The sequence below is a fragment of the Peromyscus eremicus genome, chromosome 14 (genome assembly GCF_949786415.1).
Source record: "Peromyscus eremicus chromosome 14, PerEre_H2_v1, whole genome shotgun sequence".
In the NCBI taxonomy this organism is placed as follows: Eukaryota; Metazoa; Chordata; class Mammalia; order Rodentia; family Cricetidae; genus Peromyscus; species Peromyscus eremicus.
The window spans coordinates 84,210,198-84,232,094 of record NC_081430.1 but is presented as its reverse complement, the minus strand read 5'-3'; the positions used below and the strand labels follow the sequence as shown (position 1 = coordinate 84,232,094).

General features: G+C 49.9%; 1 protein-coding gene across 1 annotated transcript in view; it reads right to left on the bottom strand.

Moving 5' to 3' along the window:
* Positions 1–323: 323 nt before the first annotated feature.
* The window catches only part of Ift43 (intraflagellar transport 43), a 23,640-nt gene continuing 2,066 nt past the window's right edge, over positions 324–21,897 (bottom strand). Inside the window, exons 3-6 of the mRNA XM_059279072.1 lie at positions 1,553–1,625; positions 1,293–1,368; positions 758–820; positions 324–599 (exon numbers count right to left, since the gene is read on the bottom strand). Of these exons, the coding sequence (XP_059135055.1) occupies positions 480–599; positions 758–820; positions 1,293–1,368; positions 1,553–1,625 (332 nt within the window). The 3' untranslated portion in view covers positions 324–479. The remainder of the gene's footprint in view (positions 600–757; positions 821–1,292; positions 1,369–1,552; positions 1,626–21,897) is intronic.

Genomic DNA, 21,897 nt, shown 5'->3' with positions numbered 1-21,897 from the left:
CCATACTCCAGGCAACTGCTTCTAGGAACGGCCATCTTCCCTCCCTCCCTCCCTCCCTCCCTCTTAAACTTGTCCTCATGCTCTTCAACTATATGGAGGGTTTAGAGCCCTTATCTGATTATTTACAAGTCACCTTCCTGCCTCATGCCTGTAATTCCAGCACTTGGGAGACCGAGGTTGGAGGATCAGAAGCTCAAGGGGCGTCTGGGCAAACAGCAACAACAAAACCAGCAACAACAGAAGAAAAAGAAAAGAAAAGGTTGCCTTTCATCACTCATGAGTCTAAGAGTCTAAGAAGGTGCTGGAGAGAATGGAAGAAATGCTCACAGGATAAAGCCATTTATTGAATTGGAATGATCCAATGTGGCCTACTGAATTATTTTATTACAAAATAGTCAGTATAAAAGCCTAAGCTGCTTGCAAGCTCCCTTGGTTTTCAGCTTCTTGCATTTGTTCAAACGCACAGTGATGTTCCTGGGTCAGGTGTATCTGAACGGTCCCACAGGGTCCTCCTTCTCTGCCTGCAGCAGGTCCCACTCTGTGACAAGCTCTGATGACACCTCAGTGTACAGATGGTCCCAGTCCCAGCCGACGTCATCCTGCCAAGATAAAGATTGCTAGGTAAGAGAAAGAAAAGCCTTCCCTCCAATCCATGGCCAGCTTCCCACCCTATCCAGGCCCAGGAAGGCCCAGGCTAAGCTGGGGGGCTCTCTGGCTGGAGGAGCATCGAGGTGCCTGGCAGGGGTGAGTACTGTACCTCTCGTACTTCATGCTCTGGCGCCAGCACTTTGGTGAGGAGCTTCAGGTCAATTTCCCCATCCTGCGGATGCACAAAACGTCAGGCTAGACCCTCGAGGGCCTCAGCATCACTTTTACAACTAAGGAGAGGAGCTTGTGTTTGACGGAAACCCTCAAACTGAGACCCCAGAAAAACCTTGCTCAAAGCACAAAACCCCAAGTGAATGGTGTGGCCACTGGGAAAGGAGGGGGGCTGTGGTGTCCTCCATACTGGGCAACACCAAGAGGACAGAGAATGTCCACAAGGGTAGATAGCAACAAGGCGGCCATCAGGTGCCAAGAGTGTAGCCAGAGAGCAGCTGGGAGCCTGGGACAGGAATCTCTGGCCCACTGAAGGTTCAGGTATGTTTTGAGATGGCCAAGGACGTCACCTCCAGCATTTCTAGGCAACCTTGAGATGTGGAGGAAGTGTGTACAGTTCTGGAGGAACTGAGAACTTTCCCCATGGAGGTCCCCCGGAGCTGGCCCCTCTAGGCAGACACGGGTCCACTCACCAAAGTCTGGAAGGCTGAGTACTTCATGAGGTCATTGTCCAGGTCACGGTAGGTCATCACTCGGTTTACCTGGATGCTGCAGGAAGGGGAGTGAAAGAGTCACAGACAGTATGGGTTCCAGGAGAGCTCTGGAGTTACCAAAATGTCCTAGTCGAGTGTGAAGAACAGAACAGAACCCTTGCCAGGAAGACCAGCAAGGCCCACTGCAGATGACATTTGCCGGTGTGTCAATGACCAACTCCACACCTAGCTCCACCCACCTCGGAGGGGACGCCACCTGCAGCACGAAGTCTTCTTCCTGCACCTCTTCCAGATCCGGGATCACGGGAATGTCTGCGAGGAGAGGTGGAGATGTCACTGTCCACAGCGTCCACAGGGCTCCTGTCTACTTCCCCACTGACCGCTCAGTCAGCTTCAACGTGCCAGCCCTGCCACTGTAGGCTGTGGTTTCCCAGACGCCCAGACAGAGTCGAACATGGAGCTGCATCCGTTTCTGAGCCATAGGCCTTAGAATGCCGGAAGGCGAACCTCCTGATGGGCTCTGCCTCCTGTGGTTCACCTTGAGTCTGCTTCAGGGACTCTGATGGAGTCTGGGCGAAGGGGCTTTGAGGTGGCTCTCCATGGAGAAACGAAGAGAGTGAGAAGAAACTCTCAGCCCTCGGAGAAGCCTATGAGGGCAGACGAGGCTGGGGCCGATGGGCTGGGCACAGTCGGAGACAAAACAGACAATGTGTAGCGTCACAAGCAGATGGGTGTCCCCCCATTCATGAAGGAGATCTACAGGGACACTAGCTCCAGGGAGCAGCTGTCCCGGTCAGGCGCCCAGCTGCTTGCCTCCAGTCACAGAACCTGGCTCCTGACACTGTCAGAGAGCAGGGTTGGCATCTCCCAGGCCCGCTGTGACACTAGTTTCGTGGTCCCGCTTTCTCCTGCTCTCTTTGGGAGTTCCCTCTCCGGACACATTACACACGTGTGGAGATAGGAGACCACTCCTCCCAGCAGCCCGACAATGCCACACACACAGGGGAACCAGGAGACCGGTCAGCTTCATTGAGGCAGCCTGCTTAAGTTGCCAAAAAGTATCCACAAAGATGAAGACACATTTCCTCCAAATGACTATTACTGGCTTGTTAGGGGGTTTGTTTTAATCAATCAAGGCAAAGGAAAAAAAAAATGGTGGGGCAAGAAGAAAGGCCACATGGGGTGAGGCGGTCCTGGGACCCTAAACCGACTGCAGACAAACAACAAACAAAAACATACCCGGAGGGGAAGCTAGGGCTTCCTTGGGCTAGATGCAATTTTATTTCCAAAAGAGGCACAAAAGTCATTCCATGAACAGCTGGAAAGACTCCTGCCACTTCCAGCCTATTCATTATTGAGACGCTGTGACTGCTCTCGTCAAGCTAAGCCAGAGTACACAAACATCTTTATTACTACTTCCAACTGCAGACTTACAGACTCGCCGTACTCAGAAGAGGAGCAAGCGAAGGAGACGGGGGGGGGGGGGGGGGGGCAGGGGGACAGAAAATAAAACAGAGAAAGAGACAGGCAGAGAAGGGCATTGTGAAGAGGGCTGAGAATAAAGAGAAACTGCCAACAGGAATTGAACAAGAGACACATACACCAGCCCCTAAAGAATGAGACACATTCATTTCGCAAGCCCTGTATCTAAAAGGGGGCCCTTCTGAGCTTGGACTCTATCTCCCTGCCCTGTTAAAAACATAAGACTCAGAACTCCCTAAGATTCCCTAACTTCTAATACGAATAGGAATTTAGTGTTCTTTTTCACTCTCCCACAATCAGCACAGCTTGGGGGTGGGGCTCCTTGGCTCGGAGGCTGCCAGGTCCGGGTCGGCGGAGGGACAGAGAAGCCGGCTGTGCCCTGTGCTATCCGTAAAGTGACAGTTTTCGGGCCAGCCAGTCAGCGGCTCGCGGTTGGCTCTCCTTGGCTGTGGAGTCCAGCCTGAGATGAATATTCAGGAGCTGCTGAGAAAATGGCCCATGCTGAGTCGGGGCTCAGGACGGGGTCTTCCCCAAGTCCCCTTTCCCTCCACAACTCCAGCATTTGGACCCTGTCAACTCAGCCCAGCATCCTCCAACTCTGAGGAATTGCGCTTCTGGCTCAGTGTTCACTGCCGCTCCCCGTGGGCTTTCCTGTTGGGCCCCACTCTCCTCCTCCAAATGTGCACAAGGGAGTGTGGGGCCTGCCCATCTGTGACGGAGCAGAGGTCAGCACAGGCCTTGGCAAAAGGCCGCTCGGAGCGGCACTGGTGAGGCTGGCCACACAGTGGGACTTCTCTCTAATTGGAAGCCCGGTGCCCAGTAGAACCCGGTGAACCGCCTGAGTGAGACAGAGCCAGGGATGACAGCCAGGCCAAGACAAGCTGGAACATTCCGGTGCAGTGACAGCTTGAGCTATCGCAGCGGAGGCCGGCCGTCCAATTCCCCGCTCCCAGTGGAACAGGTGGCCATGGAGCAGGTTTTGGGCAAACTTCAAAGAACTTCAAAATTGTAGAGTTTTGGATACAGACAAGGGCTAGCTTATGTGGTAGAGGATGTTCTGGGGAATCAATGTTTGCTTTCTTCCCTTCCCCCAACCTGACCCCTCCGTCACACACACCACGAACAAAGCAAGAGGGAGAGAAGGAGAGGGGGAGAGGAGGGGGAGAGAGAGGGAGAGGAAGAAAGAATACACACTTTGGAAACCCACTTCTTCGGGGCTGGAGAGACGGCTCAGCAGATAAAGTGCTCGCTGTACAAGCATCAGGTCCCGAGTTCAGATCCCCAGCACTCAGGAGAAAGGGGTGTGTGGCAACGTGACCTGTAACCCGAGTGCTGGAGGTGGAGACAGGCAGATCCTTGGAGCTCACTGGCCACCTAGCTTAGCCAATCGGTGAGCTCCAGGTTCAGTGAGAGACCTTGTCCCCAAAACACGGAGAGTGCTAAAGGAGGATGCACACACACCCTCACATACATGTGCACACCCTCACATACACACACCCTCACATACATGTGCACACCCTCACATACACACACCCTCACATACACACACCCTCACATGCATGTGCACACCCTTACATACTCACACACCCTCACATACATGTGCACACCCTCACATACACACACCCTCACATGCATGTGCACACCCTTACATACACACACACCCTCACATACACACACACCCTCACATACATGTGCACACCCTCACATACACACACATCCTCACATACATGTGCACACTCTCACATACATGTGCACACCCTCACATACACATCCTCACATACACACCCTCATACACACACATACCCTCACATGCACATGCACACCCTCATATACATATACATACCCTCATATGCACATGCACACCCTCACATACACATGCACAACCTCACATACACATGCATACCCTCACATACACACACCCTCACATACACATGCACACCCTCACATACACTCTCCCATACATACCCTCACATGCACATGCATACCCTCACATACACATGCACACCCTCACATACACACCCTCACATGCATATACATACCCTCACATACATGTGCACACCCTCCCACACACCCTCACATACACGTGCACATCCTCACATGCACACACACCCACATACACACCCACACACACACACACTCACATACATGTGCACATCCTCACATGCACACACACCCTCACATACACACGCACACTCTCACATACACACTGGCACACACGGGCTGTAATCTGACACTTTCAGAACACACGTTCTAACAGAGACGAGGACCGGGAAAGAGAGGAGTCAGTTTGGTTCTGTTGAGAAGTTAGCATTATTTCATCCTTTTTTGCAGGACTGAGGCCATAACCCAGGGCTTGTGGTCAGGAAAGTCCTCTCCCACTGACCTATATCCCCAGCCAATCTACCACTGCTTCTAAAAACCAGTAATTCCATCTACTTTGTCCTTTTCTCTCCCAGTTTCTTGAAAACCAAGGACAGTGGTGTGAGGTGAGCCAAGCAGGTGTGCAGAATTCCTCTCCAAAGTCAGGAGCACAAGTCCTGAATCCAGGCTTCACTGCACACTAACTGGGTAGCAGATGCCCTCTCTGCCTCAGTTTCTTCATCTATAAAGTGAAGGACCAGGCCCACAGGACTGTTACTTCACTGGGAACTGTTATGGCATGGGGCATGGGGAGAGGCTGTGGCCCTACACTCCTCTGGCGACGGTCCGGCAGGTTTTTAAGAGAGAGCATGGAGGCGAAGTAGGATTAAGTGGCCTATGTGAGATGAAGTCAGAACCAGGCTTCTGACTCCTCCAAGGAGCTCTCAAACCAGGAAATTCACTTTTCTAATGTAAGCATCTTACCTCCAAAGACATCTCTTTTACAGAGGAAGGTCAAGAGCTTTCCAACAGTAGGATGGCTTCCCTGGGTTCCCGGATCTAAATAAGTTCCGTCCCCACTCAAGTGCCTGACTTGCTACAGCCCACAGAATGGCAAGAGTGTTCCTGTACCAGAGAACCTGGAGACACTGCCCCACCATGTCACTAAAATGGGGAAGGGGCCAGGTACCTTCAACAGCCCGGAGAAGGGGGAGGGGAGGGGAGATCTTTGTTTAAGGCAGTGCCCTGGGACTCATCCCGCACCTCCTTGCTTGGAACGCAAATGGAGTCTCTCTGCCCCCAGCATCTGCTGCACAGCCCCAGTTCAGGCGTCTCTCCTTGCCCTGCCTATGTTAGCTATCCCAGCAAGCTGTGCAAGCTACTTCTCTGCCCCACACGGTGCCTGTTCAGTGAAACTGTGGGAAACGGTGTCCTCTTGTTGTCTGGTCACCCATCTGTCTACCCACCCACCCATTCATCACCTCGTTGATCTGAGCACCCACCATGTGCAAGGTGTCCTGCCAGGCGAAGCCAGGCGTGGCAGCACACAAGGCAGGCAGGGCCCTGGTCTTCATCAAGACCGGCCGGACAAGCACAGTAGACAGAAACAAACATCCTGTCTACAAACAAGAACACACACTAGGAAGGAAACTGACTTCGTCCTACGAGAAAACAATAGGGAGACCTAATCGTTATTTTTTCCAAAAGTAAAAGTCACATTATAGGTGCAACGAATTTGAATGCTATGGTGAAGTTTAGCATGGGAAGTTTAGCTTCCTTTTGTAAGCCTGAGTTCTTTCTTCAGAGGTAATCATTGAACTTTCGTAAGGCTTTAAGGAGACATGGAGCATTCCACAGCACACCTGTCCTTTTAAAGTGATGTAAGTTCTGTCCTTCTGGACGTACAGGTGTGTCATGTCCTTCAAACAGCCATCTAGTATTCTACTACGTGAGTGCACCATGATGCATGTGACCCAGTCCAGGGAGGATCTGGTTTAGAATATGGGGCGTAGAGTGAGGACTTAAGGAGAGTCTGTTGGAGTTAGGGATAGAGCAGCTGAGAACCAGAAAAGAAGCAAGGTCAAACCTGGTGGTGGTAGGGGGCTGGAGAGATGGCTCAGAGGTTAAGAGCACTGGCTGTTCTCCCAGAGGTCCTTAGTTCAATTCCCAGCAACCACATGGTGGCTCACAACCATCTGTAATGAGATCTGGTGCCCTCTACTGGTGCACAGGCATACATGCAGGCAGAACACTGTAAATATAATAAATAAATAAATCTTAAAAAACAAAAACAAAAAAACCTGGCAGGGACAATGTAAAGGGCACTTGGAGGGGAGATACACCTTGCGACCCTGGAAGTCGGTTTGGGTGGCTGGAGTGTGTGGCCTGAAGAGACATGCATGGGCTAGGCAGGAGAGCGCACACTGTACCAGGAGAGGAAGGCCATGCACAGCGGGTCATCTGTGCGCACACCATGGGAACCCGGGTAGAATAAACATGGCCAAACTGGAAAGGAGACTCTGCACACAGCAAGCGACATACCAAGGGAGTAAGAGAGCCGCACAGCCCTCCTCTCTGATCAACTCCGAATCCCACAGGCAGAATTAAAAGCTTCAGATTTTGTCCTTGCATAATTCATTCGAGACCTCAGACAGACCTCACAGTGGTCTGCAGGAAGTGGAGTAAGTGGATTTACCCTGTGCCCCCCGCCCCGGCCCCCGTGGTAAACTAGCTGAGGTCAAAGACATGTCCCCAAATAAATAACAGCAAAATAAAGGAGGGCTGAGCAGAATTGAATCAACAGACGCCGCTCCAACGTGAAGTCCAGCAGATGGAAGGGCCGAGCCAATCTCCTTTACGTTCTTCCAACCGCAGTGTGAGGTCCACGGAGGCTGGAGCTGCCCCAGTAGGACCTGCTCTTCCGGCCTACCAAGAGTGACCCACCCCTGGACACTTCCTGGGTTTCAAAATAGCACAGCAAAGGCTTCGCCTCGCGTGTAAGCTGCAAGGCCTGCTGGGAAACAATGCATGAGCCAGGAACAAAGGGGCAAAAGAAGAGTTGTTCATTTGGGCCATTATGTCTGCCTGGCTCTATCTTGAGGCTGGGCCATGCTGTTGTTCACCCATCTCCATATTCTGGAAGCTCCTCACAGAGGCTTGGGGGGAAATGTGTAACAGCAGCTCTGAGAATCTGCTTCACAAAGGAAGAGCACAAAAAAAAAAAAAAAAAAAAAAAAAGAAAAGAAAAGAAAAAAAAAAAAAAAAAGCAGTACCAAAGCCCACTGATGCTACCTCCCAGATCCAGCCAATCAGCTAAGATCACTGAAGTAAGTGTGGGGCTACAGATGTACTTTGGTTGGAAGAGTCCCTGCCGAGCACGTACTACAAAGCCCTAGGTCTGAGCCTAACAACATAAAAACACAGATAAATAATGCCTGTATAAATATAAAAATAATTAATTAATAAATGTACATCAATTACAACTGGTTTGAAAGGCGTGAGAAGTCCTTTTACCCGCAAACGTTTTCCACCGTGGATAGTACACCACACCCAGACACCCAATGCCTGTTCCTGAGGGATCCCGTTCTGCTCCCTGGCCTGACAATGACAAGTTAAACTGCTGGGGACTGGAGAGATGGCTTAAGTGGTTAAGCACACTGGCTGCTCCTCCAGAGGACCGGGGTTCAATTCCCAGCACCCACATGGTGGCTCACAACTGTCTGTAACTCCAGTTCCAGGGGATCTTCACAGACATACATGCAGGCAAAACACCAGTGCATATAAAATAAAAATAAATTCTTAAAAAAAAAAAATCTAAACTGCTGCTTCAGGCGAGGTGGCTCCAGGTGTCTACGACACAACACGTAGCAGCTTCTGTCCCCAGCCCGCTGTTTGCCCCAGGACTGACTATGCTCACCTTCCACTTTGGCCTTCTCAGACAGGTCTCTCTCTAGCACAAGCTAGCCTCAAATTCACAGCAACCTTCCTGCTTCGGCCGCCAAGGTGTTGAGAGTATGGGTCCTAGCCGTGATGCCGGCAGGCAGAGAGCGACGTTTTAGGTGGACTCTGCTCGCCCCGAGGACAGCTTGAACAGTCACAGGCTTTTCACCTAGAGGAAACCAAGCAGGCCCCCATGTGGTCTCCGGGTCCTGCCCAGGAGAAGATGTCTTGGGCTGAGAGCCCTTCACTTAGTTTCTTATTGGCCTGGTTTTTCATTTAGCAGCGCTGGGGACCAGACCCGAGCCTTGCCCACTCAGGGCAAATGCTCCGTTGCTGAGTTTCATCGCAGCCCTCCGCTGATTTCCTTGGTGGGAGATCTCTGTGTATGTCCAGATAGGCTTCGCAGAACAACGTAACGTCTCTTCTATAGTTCAGCACTCTCTCTCCTTGACATCTGTACCTTCCCAGGTCCCCTCGGGTGTTATGACAGCATCTGTCCCTACCCCTTCACCGGCTAACTGCTTGGAATACACATCTCTTCACACACTTCTTTCCACCCTGTGACCTGGACACTGTGGGGCGTTCATGAGCTGTTAGGACTCATGTCCACTATTCACAGCCAAGTTCAACAGTCATAAGAGATCTGGGCACACTGTGTTAGGGTACCCCTGTAAGGGCAGTCCGGACAAACCAATGAGGGCCAGAAGTCAGTACTTGTGAGAGAAAACAATGGCCATGTTCTTCGGAGGTGGCGACCCAAGGCAGGGATCATTGTGCCGTTTCTCTGTAGCTGAAAACTTTGTTTTACTGAATGCTGTTACCTTCTGCATCACGTATGGGGAATTTTAAGCAGGCAAATGGAAGAAGGTCTGATTGAAGATGAAGTTAAGTGAAAGAAATTGGTCTCATTTAGCACATGACAGGATTCATCTGTGTTCCCAAGTCCACTGAGGTGGCATCATGGGCGTTTCATATTCATGAGCTGCTGCGACACTGTGTCCCCTCATTTACAAAGAGCCGTGTTCAGCAAATTCTGTCCCTGTGGATACCCCGTGCATTTCATGGTCTTGTCAGAGAGACATCAAACGCTCCAGTAACCAAATACCAGAAAATGGCTTTAATTAGTGGATCTCAATCGTATAAATAATTTTTTTTTCTAAGTGAAAAAAATGGAGAATTTTTTAAAAGGGAAAAAAGAAGGGGAAAGTGGCAGGCAACAGGGCTTCAAACACCCGAAGGAACAAGGGAGAGAGGTCTCGGAGGAGTCCTGAGTGGTCTGTAACTCCCTGAATCAGGGGATGAGCTCCCCAGGTCCCAGGCAGGCCTGCTGTCTGAAGGCTTGTCCCTTGTGATTTCTACTCCTTAACACAGGGTCCAGGCTGTCCTTGTTATCGGCGGATGAAGGAACAGTGCAGGGATGGTGATGGTGACGGCGGCCAGAAAGCCACACTACAAAAGCCTAAGACAGGACCGACTGCAGGCACCATGGTGGCTGGAGACAGCGCCACGCCGGGGCAGCTCCCTGAGGAAGCCTGAGGAAGGAGACAGAAAGCAGTTGCTTCATCCCACACAGGGAAGCGCCATGTGCTCCTGCTAAACCAAACAAACTCCTATGCTGCCAGGGAGGCAGACCAGACCTTGAGAAGAAGAAGGTCAAAAAAAGGTCACTCCGGGCAAGTACGTGGCTCCTGAGATGGGCAAGTATGTGCTCCCCGTGCCGAGTTCTTGGTAGATGGGCAGCAGGGAAGGGTCTTGGTAAGAGCACCATGTGAGTCACGGCACTGTGTGGTGTGTAGGAGCCTGGCGCCACTATGACCCACAGAGGGGTGTCACCACGCTTCTGAAGGAGCTCTCAGATGGAATTTCTTCCTCAGCACTCCCCCTCTGCGACCCCTTCCCCCAAGCCTTCCTAAAGCTCTACAGGGATCGGTGGTGACCACACAGAGGACCGTCAACCTGGACTGAGCCTTGGGACTGATTCCAGGGCGGGGCTCGTGAGAGACAAGTGAGCTCAAGGATTCCCAGACGCCAGGAGCCAGGAAGGGAAGAGTCCCCATAAGGGACTCAATGCTGAGGGGACCTGAGTGTTACATGCTGGGGTGGCCTCCAGGGACCGTCCTCCCTCTGGTGACGGGCAGCTGAAGGAAACGAGGAGCAGACTCCTCGGAGCTTCCTGGGGCTTGTCTCCATCTTTTATCTGCAGGCCTGCGTTAGGACGGACGAGGAGGAAGAACGAACTTGAAACAGAACGAAGGGATGAGTGGCTGGAAGGAATGGAGACTGAGGAACTCTTCACGGAGGCCCAGCATGAGTGACACGGTGTCAACGCCGCAGTGAGAGCGCCGTCTGGGAGGCACCATCGAAGTGCGTTAGCAACCAGGCATATCGAATTCTATTTCATCCTCTTCATGTTCCCGGGGAAAAAAAACAAGACAAACCACACCGCTTTCATTCCAAATCCTTAGGTTTTGTGTTTCTCCTTATATATATTTATTAAAAAAATGCTCCTTTGATCGATGCCACCAGTGACACCCCACATACGGAACACCTCTGAGAAGCTCCCTCCACGAAAGGCCACCGCTGGTGACAGCCAGCTGGTTTTGATCACAGCCACTCCGAATCGGATTTTCATAAGATAGATGAGGAGTCTTATTGCCGCTCTCTCTTATCAGATGAGAAACGGAGGGGGAGGGGAGGACGGGTCCTGAGGGAACAGCGCAACAATCAAGGGCTGTGTGGTTCTTTCTCTGTCCCTCAGCTGCAGCAATTTTCAAAAGAGTCCGCCTCGGGCACTTTTAAATGATGGTGTCTCAATTCTGTAATCATCTTTCAAGAGCTTTCTCTTAAAGGGTCTTTTAGGTAAACCTAGTCCGTCAACCACACTTATGGACTCAGGAATCAAACTGTCCTCCTGTGGATGTGTATAGATGAGTCCCCATGGCCGGTGACTGGCAGGCAAGTTTTAGAAAGCTAGGGAAACTAACGAGAGGAAGGAAGATCCACCCCTTGGCTAAGTTCACCTCTTGCAAGAGTTAGGGGGTCCCCTACTACCTCCTCCCCAGATTTTGGCCACCAGGAGGTTTGGCTAGCTCAGGTCCTAGAGGAACAAATCTCCATTTGTGTCCGAAGGCAAAGACTTCTTTCTCCAAGCCAGGGTGAAGTGACACTCCATGTCTACCCTCAGACACATAAACATACCTGTCCCTTTCCATTTCACCCAGGCAACATCTGGTATTCGGGCTTCGATGTGAGCAACCAACCATCGAATGAGGAGTGTGTGGGCAGTCGCTGGCCAGCCAAGACAACTTGCTGAGTATTGGAGGCAATTCAGTAGCTACACCTGTTTTCATGGCAGAGACCATTGGGCTGTTTCTTTACACAGACAGTCCCTATCATTTGCAAAAGATCCTAGGACACCAAGCCTCTATCTCCTGGTCACATACACTCGAGTGTATGTGTAGGGTCTCCATATAGAGACTGCTGTTCTCCATGTGGAACTGGCTACACTATGGAGCCCATCGGTTCTCATGCCGCAGCTGCCCGCTCCCTTCACAACTGTATGGAAGAGGGACTGCATCTGGCCCGGAAGGCTGGACCACCTCTCGGCCACATCTGGACAGCCTCAGAGAATTAAATAGGAGCAATTTCATCCTATCTAGATTCTGCCTCCCACACCCATGAGGAAGAAGCCAGGAGCTAAGAACACATACCATCACTTCTATCATGATTTCAGAGATGAAATTCTCCTTCACACTGAATGTTGGGTAATCTACGAAACACATTCCTCCAGCTAGACTACAAGTGGTAATAATGCTGATGGTGCTTCCCATGTTCCCGGAGGAAGGTCCCACAACCTGCGTCATCAAAAACATGCATGCATACAAGGTGCAATGCTCCTGTTCTCCTTCTGCCCCTTCAGATGGGGGCATGGGAGTAAGCCGTTCATAGGAACAAAGATGGACTCCCAGAGAAGGTCACTGTTAACTGTGCTTCAGACCGAGATGTCCTGACATAACTGTGGCAAGTCTGTTATGGTTTGAATGTGAAGTGTCCCCAAGAGCTCACCAGCTATGAACATGTGTTCTCTGGCTGGCACTGTTACTATGGGAAGCTATGGAACCTTCAGGAGGTAGCACCCAGCTAGCAGAAGTAGATCACTGGGGACCGGGGCTTTGAAGGTCATATCATCATAGGGCACCATGACGTAAACAGCCACCAACACAAGCTTTGACCACCGTGAAATGAGCGGCCTCGCTGTGTCTCCCCTCTGTGATGGACTGAGACCCTCTAAAACTGTGAGCCAAAATAAATGTTTCCAGCAGACACTGGGGTCACAGTGATTCAAAAGTAATGAATACATCTAGTGTGACTTGAAACTCCAGAATACTGCTCAGATGCAAAGAGCCTCCCCACCCCCACCCCCGCCAGCTCTGCCAGTTGAAGCAACAGAAGTCAGCCATGTGCTTCTTGCCATAGCTACGCAGACCCCCCTCCAGGGTCCAAAAGCTGTGGGGCTCCTCTTAGATGGCAATGTCCCAAACCAGGAACCCAAGCAAACCTTTTCTCTTCCCGAGTTCTGGCTCAGGTGTTTTATTACAGTAAGGGGAAGCTGACTTTACAGCTACTTTCTTGGTTGCTGTGACAGAATGCCTGGCAACGAGCAACTCAGGAAAGGGGTTATCTTGGCTCACAGTCTGAGGGTACAGTCCACAGTGGCAGGGGAATCGAGGTGGCAGGTGCCCGAGGCGGCTGGTCACTTTGTATCCACAGTCGGGAAAGCAGAGACATGAATACTGGTGTTCCGCTAGCTTTCTCCTTCCTATTCAGTCCAGCATAGGGCGGGTCTTCCTACCTCAATTAACCTAATCTAGAAAGTTCCTCACAGCCGTGCTGTGGTTTGTTGCTGGGGTGATTCTGGATCCTGTTCAATCAGAAAAGCACACACTGTCAAACACAGACATTAATTACAAGTAACACTGAACACAAGGAGACTTAGGACTCACAATCCAGCACTTCCTACAGGCTACTTTAGCTGCACATTCACCATTATTACAGCTAAGTGCCTACAGCGGGACTATGACATAATGGTGTGCCCGCCTGTCCTAACTGTGGCCGGTGATGTCCTGTCGTTAGCTTGAAACTAGCCAGCACAGCACCACGGAAGCTGGCAAACCCTGCCCTTTGTGATTGGTTTTCTTCCTCTGCAGAGCTGGTTGCTAATTTGCCATTGCCTTGTTGTTTACTGGCCATGTGACCTATGAGTTATTTAACGTGGCAGAGCTTTGACCTCCTCTGCGGTGACAGGGTTATTATCACCACGGTAAGTGTGGCAGCAATTCCACAGGTTAGCACCGTGGACAACGTGGACACAAGCTTAATTACCAACACTCTTTCCCACAAGATTGGTTTCTGTTTCAGATTTCCTACCCAGTATGTGGTAAACAAAGTGAGGCACAGACCAAAGGGCAGCCTGTCCTAGCTCACGACCTCTGGGCGCTGGCTGCAGTTACTGTGCGTGGGCGCCGAGGCAGGACAGGCAGGAATGGTGTTAGAAGGACTTCCGTGCATAGCGCTACTAACTGGGGACTTAAACTGGTAATGATTATGGCCTAACTAAAGTTATGAACACAAAGGAGCCAGATTTAGGAGGCACCTAGGAAATGCCACCAGCGGCATGAAGCTGCAGGAAGGCAGGCAACACAACAAAAATGTTCTCACTAAGCACCAAAGGAGGTAAGGCACCAGGATTCCTTTTATCTGCTCTTAAGGAATTCTTTCCGCTTTCACTTTCTCTCCATGGAAGCGGTTTAGGCGCAACGTGACTGCTGTTTGCAGAAGGGATGAAGGATGTCATAGAGGGTTAAACAAGAACGAGGCAGCACCCGAAAGAGAGACAGAAAGCCCAGAGATGGAGATGGCTGGGGAGCAGGAGTCGGGGGTCGGCTGAGATAGCCCTCTAGAGATAGCGTGTTTCCAATTCCGCTGACAGCCGGCACCTCACATCTCTTCCAGCCTCGTGGCGTGGCTGTGTTGAGCCACTTTTACCTATTTTCCCTGTTGACATGGATAGAAAATTGAGCAATTACCCTCAAACTCAAAGCTCTCAGATCATCCAGATTGCTACACTTGAAGAATTAAGTCCCCAATCGCCCCTGGCTAGAAGTGGCTCCACTCGGCTTGTCCTTTAGGAATTAAACACTTTTGGGTTGGTCAGAAGAATTTATTATTCCGAGGTTTCAAGGCATTTCACTTCTGTCAAAACTGGACCTCGGGATGTGAAAGAGACAGCTCTCCCCAGCGGGGCCGAGGTGCACCCACAGCTCGGGGACGCTGTGAGAGGGAGTCACAACGCCGGGCACAGTCCTGCAGGATGCAGGATGGCAAGGCTCTAACAATGTGACTTCTTTGATTAAGCTCCCGTTCTCAGAGACCTTCCGTTTTGAAACGACAACTGGGAGAGTTCACGGACGTTCTCCTAACTTGCATTTTGGTCTGACACAAATGACTTGAAAGCTGAGTCCTTGTTCAATTGTATATTCAGTGACAGTTTGAACCTGAATACGCTTTGTGGATGTGCGTGCACTCTCGTGTGTGTGCTTGCATGTAGAGGCTAAAGACATCAGGCGTCTTCTCCAATGGCTCGTCACCTTATTTTTTGAGACAGGGTCTCTCACTGAAACTGGAGCTTCCGGGTTTGGTTAGACTGGGTGGCAAGCTGCCCAGAGAACCCTCCTGCTCCCGTGCCCCCCAGGCTGGGGTTGTAGGCACACACAGCTGTGCCTCGGGTTTTCACGTGGGTGCTAATAAGACTCAAGTCCATGTAAGTGGGGTGTCTCTGGATCTTCTTCTCTGAAGATAAGGAATTGCTTTTCCCATCTGTGTACCGCTCATTTCTTTATGGCCTCACATTCTAGCCTGAGCTTGCCTTCTACTAGTGAGTGGAGTTTAGGGCAGACAGAGACTAAGCAGCCCTGAGAGAGGTTGCAGGGTGTGTGTGTGTGTGTGTGTGTGTGTGTGTGTGTGTGTGTGTACCACACCTTTGTGCCTGTGGTCTATCTCCCCACCCCCACTGCCCTTCCCTGGCAACTTCTGCTTCTCTATCAGTTGATACCTGAAAGTCACTTCTTTAGATGGTCCTTTTGCTCCATCACCCAGTCTAAGTCTCTTTTTCTCTCTAACGGCACCTGTATTCTTCCTTTAGGGGATGAAGTCATTTTTTTTTTTCCCGAGACAAGGTTTCTCTGTGTAGCAGCCCTGCTGTCCCGGAACTCACTTTGTAGATCAGGCTGGCCTTGAACTCAGAGACCCCCCTGCCTTTGCCTCCTGAGTGCTGTGATTAAAGGCATGCACCACCACATCCGCTGTTCCTACCTATTTAGCTGTGTGATAATGTGTTTTATTCCTGTCCCCCAGCTAGGTACGCTGCCTTGAAGGCAGAGACAGTGAACACCTAGCTCACCATGATATCCTAGAGCCCAGTCTCCTACTTTACTCAGCAGAGGGATGTACAAATGGTTGCTGAGTCAATGAATCCGTGAGCAGCTTGTCCAAAGTCAGAGGCTGAGTTCAGTCCTATTCCAGTTATGACACTCCTTTTCAAATGGCATGTAACCTTCCATGACAAATATCTAATGGTTTTAGGGCGAGCCAAAAACTTGATTTTAAGAATGAATGATCTACAGAGTGAAAAATAGGATTATGTGAAATTAAAACTTTTTTGCAAAGCTAAAGAAATAATCACTGAGAGCCTACAGAATGGGGAAAAGTCACTGCCAGTTACGTATCAGACGAGGAGTTAGAATGTGATACTTCTATACATAAAAAATAGCAAACATTAAAAGCCAAATACCATCCAACTGATAAACAGGTCAATGGACTGAACAGAAAGTTCTCAAAAGAAATACAAATAAATATTTGAGAAGTGTTCAGCATCCTTAGCCACTAGAACTGCTTTGAGATTCCACCTCACCCCAATCAGAATGGCCATCATCAAGAAAGCCAATAGCAACAAATGCTGAGGCTGTGGGGAAAAGGGCAGGGAAACTGGGGGGAGCCACTATGGAAGTCAGTGTGGAAGTTCCCCAAAAAGCTAAAAACAGAACTACCATGACTCAGCTGGACCACTCCCAGGAATATACTGGAAGGACAGTAAGTCAACGCACCGTGGAGATATTTGCACATCCATGTCTACTGCTGTACTATTCACCTAGATGTCCATAAGCAGGTGAAAGAAGAAATACTGTATACACACAATGGAATATGTTAGCCAGAAAGAAAAATTAAATTATGATCTTTAGAGGAAAATGGGTACAACTGAAGATCACAAGCAGTGAGACAGACCAGGCCCAGAAACATAATGAAATACTGCAGATATTCTTACACAGACTCTAGATTTAAATGTATATACAATGTGTATATGCACATGCATGTGCCTGTGTGCACATGCGTGTGTGATGAATGAGGAAAGGGAGGTCTTATGGAGAGAGAGAAGGGAGAAAAGAAAGAGTAATGGAGTATGTGTGACAAGAAAGCAGAAGGGAGGGGCCCTTTGAAGGGACGAAGGGGACCAGATTCACAGGGAGAGGGCATAAGAGAGATTGGGACCCATCCCATCCAACACAGTATGACATGTGAACGCCATTATACTGTACACCAACTTTAAAAGTGTACTTAGAAAGAATGGGTGGTCCTGCCATTGGAGGATGCTTGTCTCAAAGGAGAAGACTTGCTTTGCTTTCTCAAAGGTCACGTGGGGCCCTGGCTGCCCATCCCTCCCAGCTGTTCTCCAGCATCACAACCTCCCACTGTTTAGGGACAGCTGGGAGTGCTTCGAGCGGAAGCAGCAGGTTAGAAAGATGACTGAAGATCTCCAAAAACGTCACTAAAGGCAGTCTGGAGTGGCAAGAACTGGGGCTCAGCTCTGCAAACCAGCACCCCTTCCGGCTACATTAGCCAGTCTCCACGTGGAGTGTCTCCTTAGGTCAGGCCATTCTTCTCTTCCAGCTAATCAGGCCCTGTTCCCCCTTCACGACCTGGTCCAAGTTCTTCCTTCTTCCTGAGGTGTTTTCAGCCTAGACACAACTCAACACACAGCCACTAATATGTAACCATGTCCTAGCCACACATCCCTCACTCTGTCATGGCTGCTGAATTCCTGTAGAGCTTTTTTTTTTTTTTTTTTAATCTTCTGTTTTGCTTCCCAACAAGGACTGTGTTCCTTTAGGACAAAGCCATCCTGGTTTCGTGAAGGATTTGCAAGTCACTTCCAAAGACCTAATCCAACTTACAGATGTGTTCTACTTACAGAATTTTTTTTTTAAAGAATTAGTTCTTGGGGGCTGGCAGCCTAGCTCAGTGACAGACTGCTTAGCACACATGTGGCCCTGGGTACGAGCTCCAGTACAACATGTCTACAAGTGTCATTTTTAATTTCCTATTTAATTTTTTCATGCTGGGGATTTAGCCGTACAGGAGCTATGGGCATTGTACAATTAGAAATACATCCTTGGTCTGCCTGTCATCCTTTGAAACCTAATTTGAAATCTTTCGAGTTGGACCCTCTGTGTTCATCACAGGCTCCAACACTCCCTCGCCTACCCTTTCGGTGTTTCGTGTGTTTGCATTCTGTCTGGCCTCTCCATCCATCTGAGCTTACAGCGAGCCATGACCTTGCAAAGAGTCTCATATCACATCTATGGCTCACCAGCAGATGCCCGAGTCTGTATGGACTTGTAAACGTCACTCACTGTTTCCATTCTGAAATCTCTGAAGTTCCTTTCCCCTGTTTTTTTTTTTTGTTTGTTTGTTTTGTTTTGTTTTTTTGAGACAGGGTTTCTCTGTGTAGTTTTGGTGCCTGTCCTAGATCTCGCTCTGTAGACCAGGCTGGCCTCGAACTCACAGAGATCCGCCTGCCTCTGCCTCCCAAGTGCTGGGATCAAAGGCGTGCACCACCACCGCCCGGCTTTCTCCTGTGTTTTTATGTCCTATTCCCTGAAGGACAGGGCATAGGTGGAGACATGTCATGCTTCTCCTTCCTCCCCCAGCAGAGGAAGAATGAGTGCCACCCACCAAGGGTGAAGACGCTGAGGACGCAGCAATCGAGATAAGTCTTCTGAACCTGCTCCATGACTCACGGGCAGGCAAGGAGCAAGAGTGTCTTCTCTCCAGACCAGAAGTTCCTGGAGGCCTGGAGTGACTGCCTTGGTCATCAGCATCTCTGGCACCTGGGGCAACACGGGCCCATGCCAGCACTGGGTGAAACCCCGCTGGCTCTCCTCCAGGAGGAGACAGAACGAGGGAGGCTTGCTTGGGCTTTCCTCTTCTCTCCTAGGCACTGCTCGCCAATGACCCGTCCCTACCCGGTGAGATCAGACCCTTCCCTGGTGAAAACACTCCTCGCTCCTCTAAGAACCTGAACGGGGCTTTATTAAGAGACCAGTAGGGCTCCTTACAGGTGTCCAAGGAGCTAATGTCGTCGTTGAATGCGTGGCCACGGATGATTCACGGGAATCATTCCCGGGCTCTCCCCACCCACCGGATATTCTAAGTTCAAAGGAGCAGTCTTCACTAGCCAACCAAGTAATTCTCCGAGCAAAGATAATTCTAGAAACTAGTTATATGTAACATATGATTCTTAGCACATAATGGATTCCAAACATTCACATTCAGTGAAATGGACTAAGTCGAGTGTGAAGTGTGACATATGAACTGATTTTCCATTAAGGACGCAAGCAGAACTGGATGGAAAAACAGATTTATGCTAAGGAAGAGGGGTCTCTCCTGGGGGGTGGGGGGGGGCAAGGTGCTCTCAGGAGAAAGGGGTTTGTGTGGCAGGCCTCCATATCAAAATCACCCGTTTTACATTCCAGGTTTATGAAAGGGAAATATCAGAGATATTCTCTGAAAATAGGTCTCTTTTTCTTTCCTTCCTTGGTAGGACTTGACTAAGCACCCATCCGTCACTCTAAACAGTCCGTGGTGAAGATATCAGAATATCTGAGGAATTCCTCACAAAGGCTGAAAATAAGAGCCCTGGGTTCAAAAGTCTACCTCAAAATCCTGCAGCTACCATCTACTGGTTGAATGACCTTGGGCAAGGTTACTCTTCCAGCCTTAAGCCTGCTTGTCTTCAAAGTGGCGATAATGAGCGATTCAAGTGTTTATCAACAGGTTAATACACTGTGGTATATCCATATAATGGATCATCACTCATCAATAAAAATGAAGACACTAACTATACACGCAGCAACCTGGATCGATGGCGTTGGAATCATAACGAGGAGAAAAGCCAGGCACGCTTATGCTTCTATTTACGTAAACTGGGATAAGATGTATGTACTTACGCTTTCATTCAGTCTAGGAAATGAAATTATTTTATCATGAAAAAAAAGCACCAATAGTTGAGGCCAGAGGCAGAGGAGGGTTGTGCTGAGGGGGTAATGGAGACTCTGTGTGTTCACTGTGACAGTGCTTTCACAGGACACAGATGTCAGCCCAACTCACACTGCTTACTGTAAGTGGCTAAGGCTTTCCGTGCTTAAACAGACTCAGTAAAGCTGATGTAAAAACCTTCGTCCCGGGGAGACGGGGGGGGGGGGGGGGGGGTGGGTGGGTGGGTGGGGTGGGGTGGGTGTAAGGAAAGTGCCTGCACCACAGCACGAGCATCAGGACCTGAGTTAAGATCCTAGGAACCTAGATAAAAGGCTAAGCACGGTGGTGTGTGCCCAACACTCCAGCAGCGCAGGGCAGGGGCAACAGGCAGATCCCTGAAGCTCACGGGTTAGCCTAGTCAAACTGATGAATTCCAGGTGCAGTGAGAGACCCTATTTTTTTAAAAAAAAGTGGAGCCGGGTGGTGGTGGCGCATGCCTTTAATCCCAGCACTCAGGAGGCAGAGCCAGGCGGATCTCTGTGAGTTCGAGGCCAGCCTGGGCTACAGAGTGAGTTCCAGGAAAGGCACAAAGCTATACAGAGAAACCCTGTCTCAAAAAAACAAAAAAACAAAAAACAACAACAATAATAATAATAATAATAATAAAGGTGGAAAGTGATCTAGAAGTAACATCCTATCAGCCTCCCACCTTTACATGAATGTGTACACACACACACACACACACACACACACACACACATGCACTCACGTGCATTCACGCACACATACACACACACATACACAGCTTGCTATAGACTGTTGATTGTTCTTGAGAGTCACATGGCACAGTATGTAAAACATAAGCCAAATGTGGTATCATATCCCTATTATCCCAGACAAGACAATGCAAAGCACCTACCTTGGTGGCTGGTACAAGGTGAATGTTCAGTAGTAAATGGTGATGGTTAACACTGGTGGACAACTGAGGCACAAGAGCTGATTCTCTTGGGAGTCGGAAGGGCAGTCTCTCCGAGTCCTGCTACACGATATAATACCCTCTAAGCCTCAGTTTCTTAATGCGTTAAAGGGCAGGTTTGCTCAAGATGGCCTAAAGAGGCCCTCCAAGCCACAGCATCGTGACTCTAAAGCAGTGGCCTTATGGCAACCAGTACAGCCTCTGGCCCCACACACTCACGTGCAGCAAGTGCAGCATTTGCAAACATTGGCTGTGACATTTTATAGCTACTCCTGGAAATGTAGCATTTTCCACAGTGAAAAAAGTGAAGAGAGCAGGGTTTCAGAAGCCCTTCGGAGGGCGTTGGAAGGCGGCTGGAGGCCGAGTGGCGAACAGCCTGGAGACACCCAGTGAGCAAGCGCCAGTGGATCATGAATTGCTTTGTTTTCTTGATACTTCCATTTGGAAGTTTCTGCCAATGAGCTCTAGAAATCATGTTTCCTGAATTAAATGTTCCTTACATAAAGCCCAAGTTTCTTGGTGTTACAAACACACACACAAGCAACTGGAGACTGAAGTTATTCAAAACCTGACCCGCGGGACACGACTTATGCTCACTCCCAGCCACCGTTCCAGACTGGTCAGATCCTAACACTGCAGATAACCCCATCACCATCTTCTAGTTCAAGGCCTCAGAGGTCTTCAGCCACAGGGTGTGAGGTGAGCCAGCTCCGGGACTCCTGGGGAACCAGAAGAGGCTAGACTACACCCAGACAGGGAATCAGGACCTTGATGAGTGACCTTAGCAGAAAAACGTTAGGTCGCATACAAAGCAGGCCCCAAAATGGCAGTCCTGCCGATGGTGTCCTAAGATGGTGGCCTCGATCCAACTCAGGCTGAATTCTTACTGGGTAAACAGAAACCTGAAATCAGCATCCCTTGGGAATCTTATGATTTGGGGTTTCTGTTTGTCAGGAA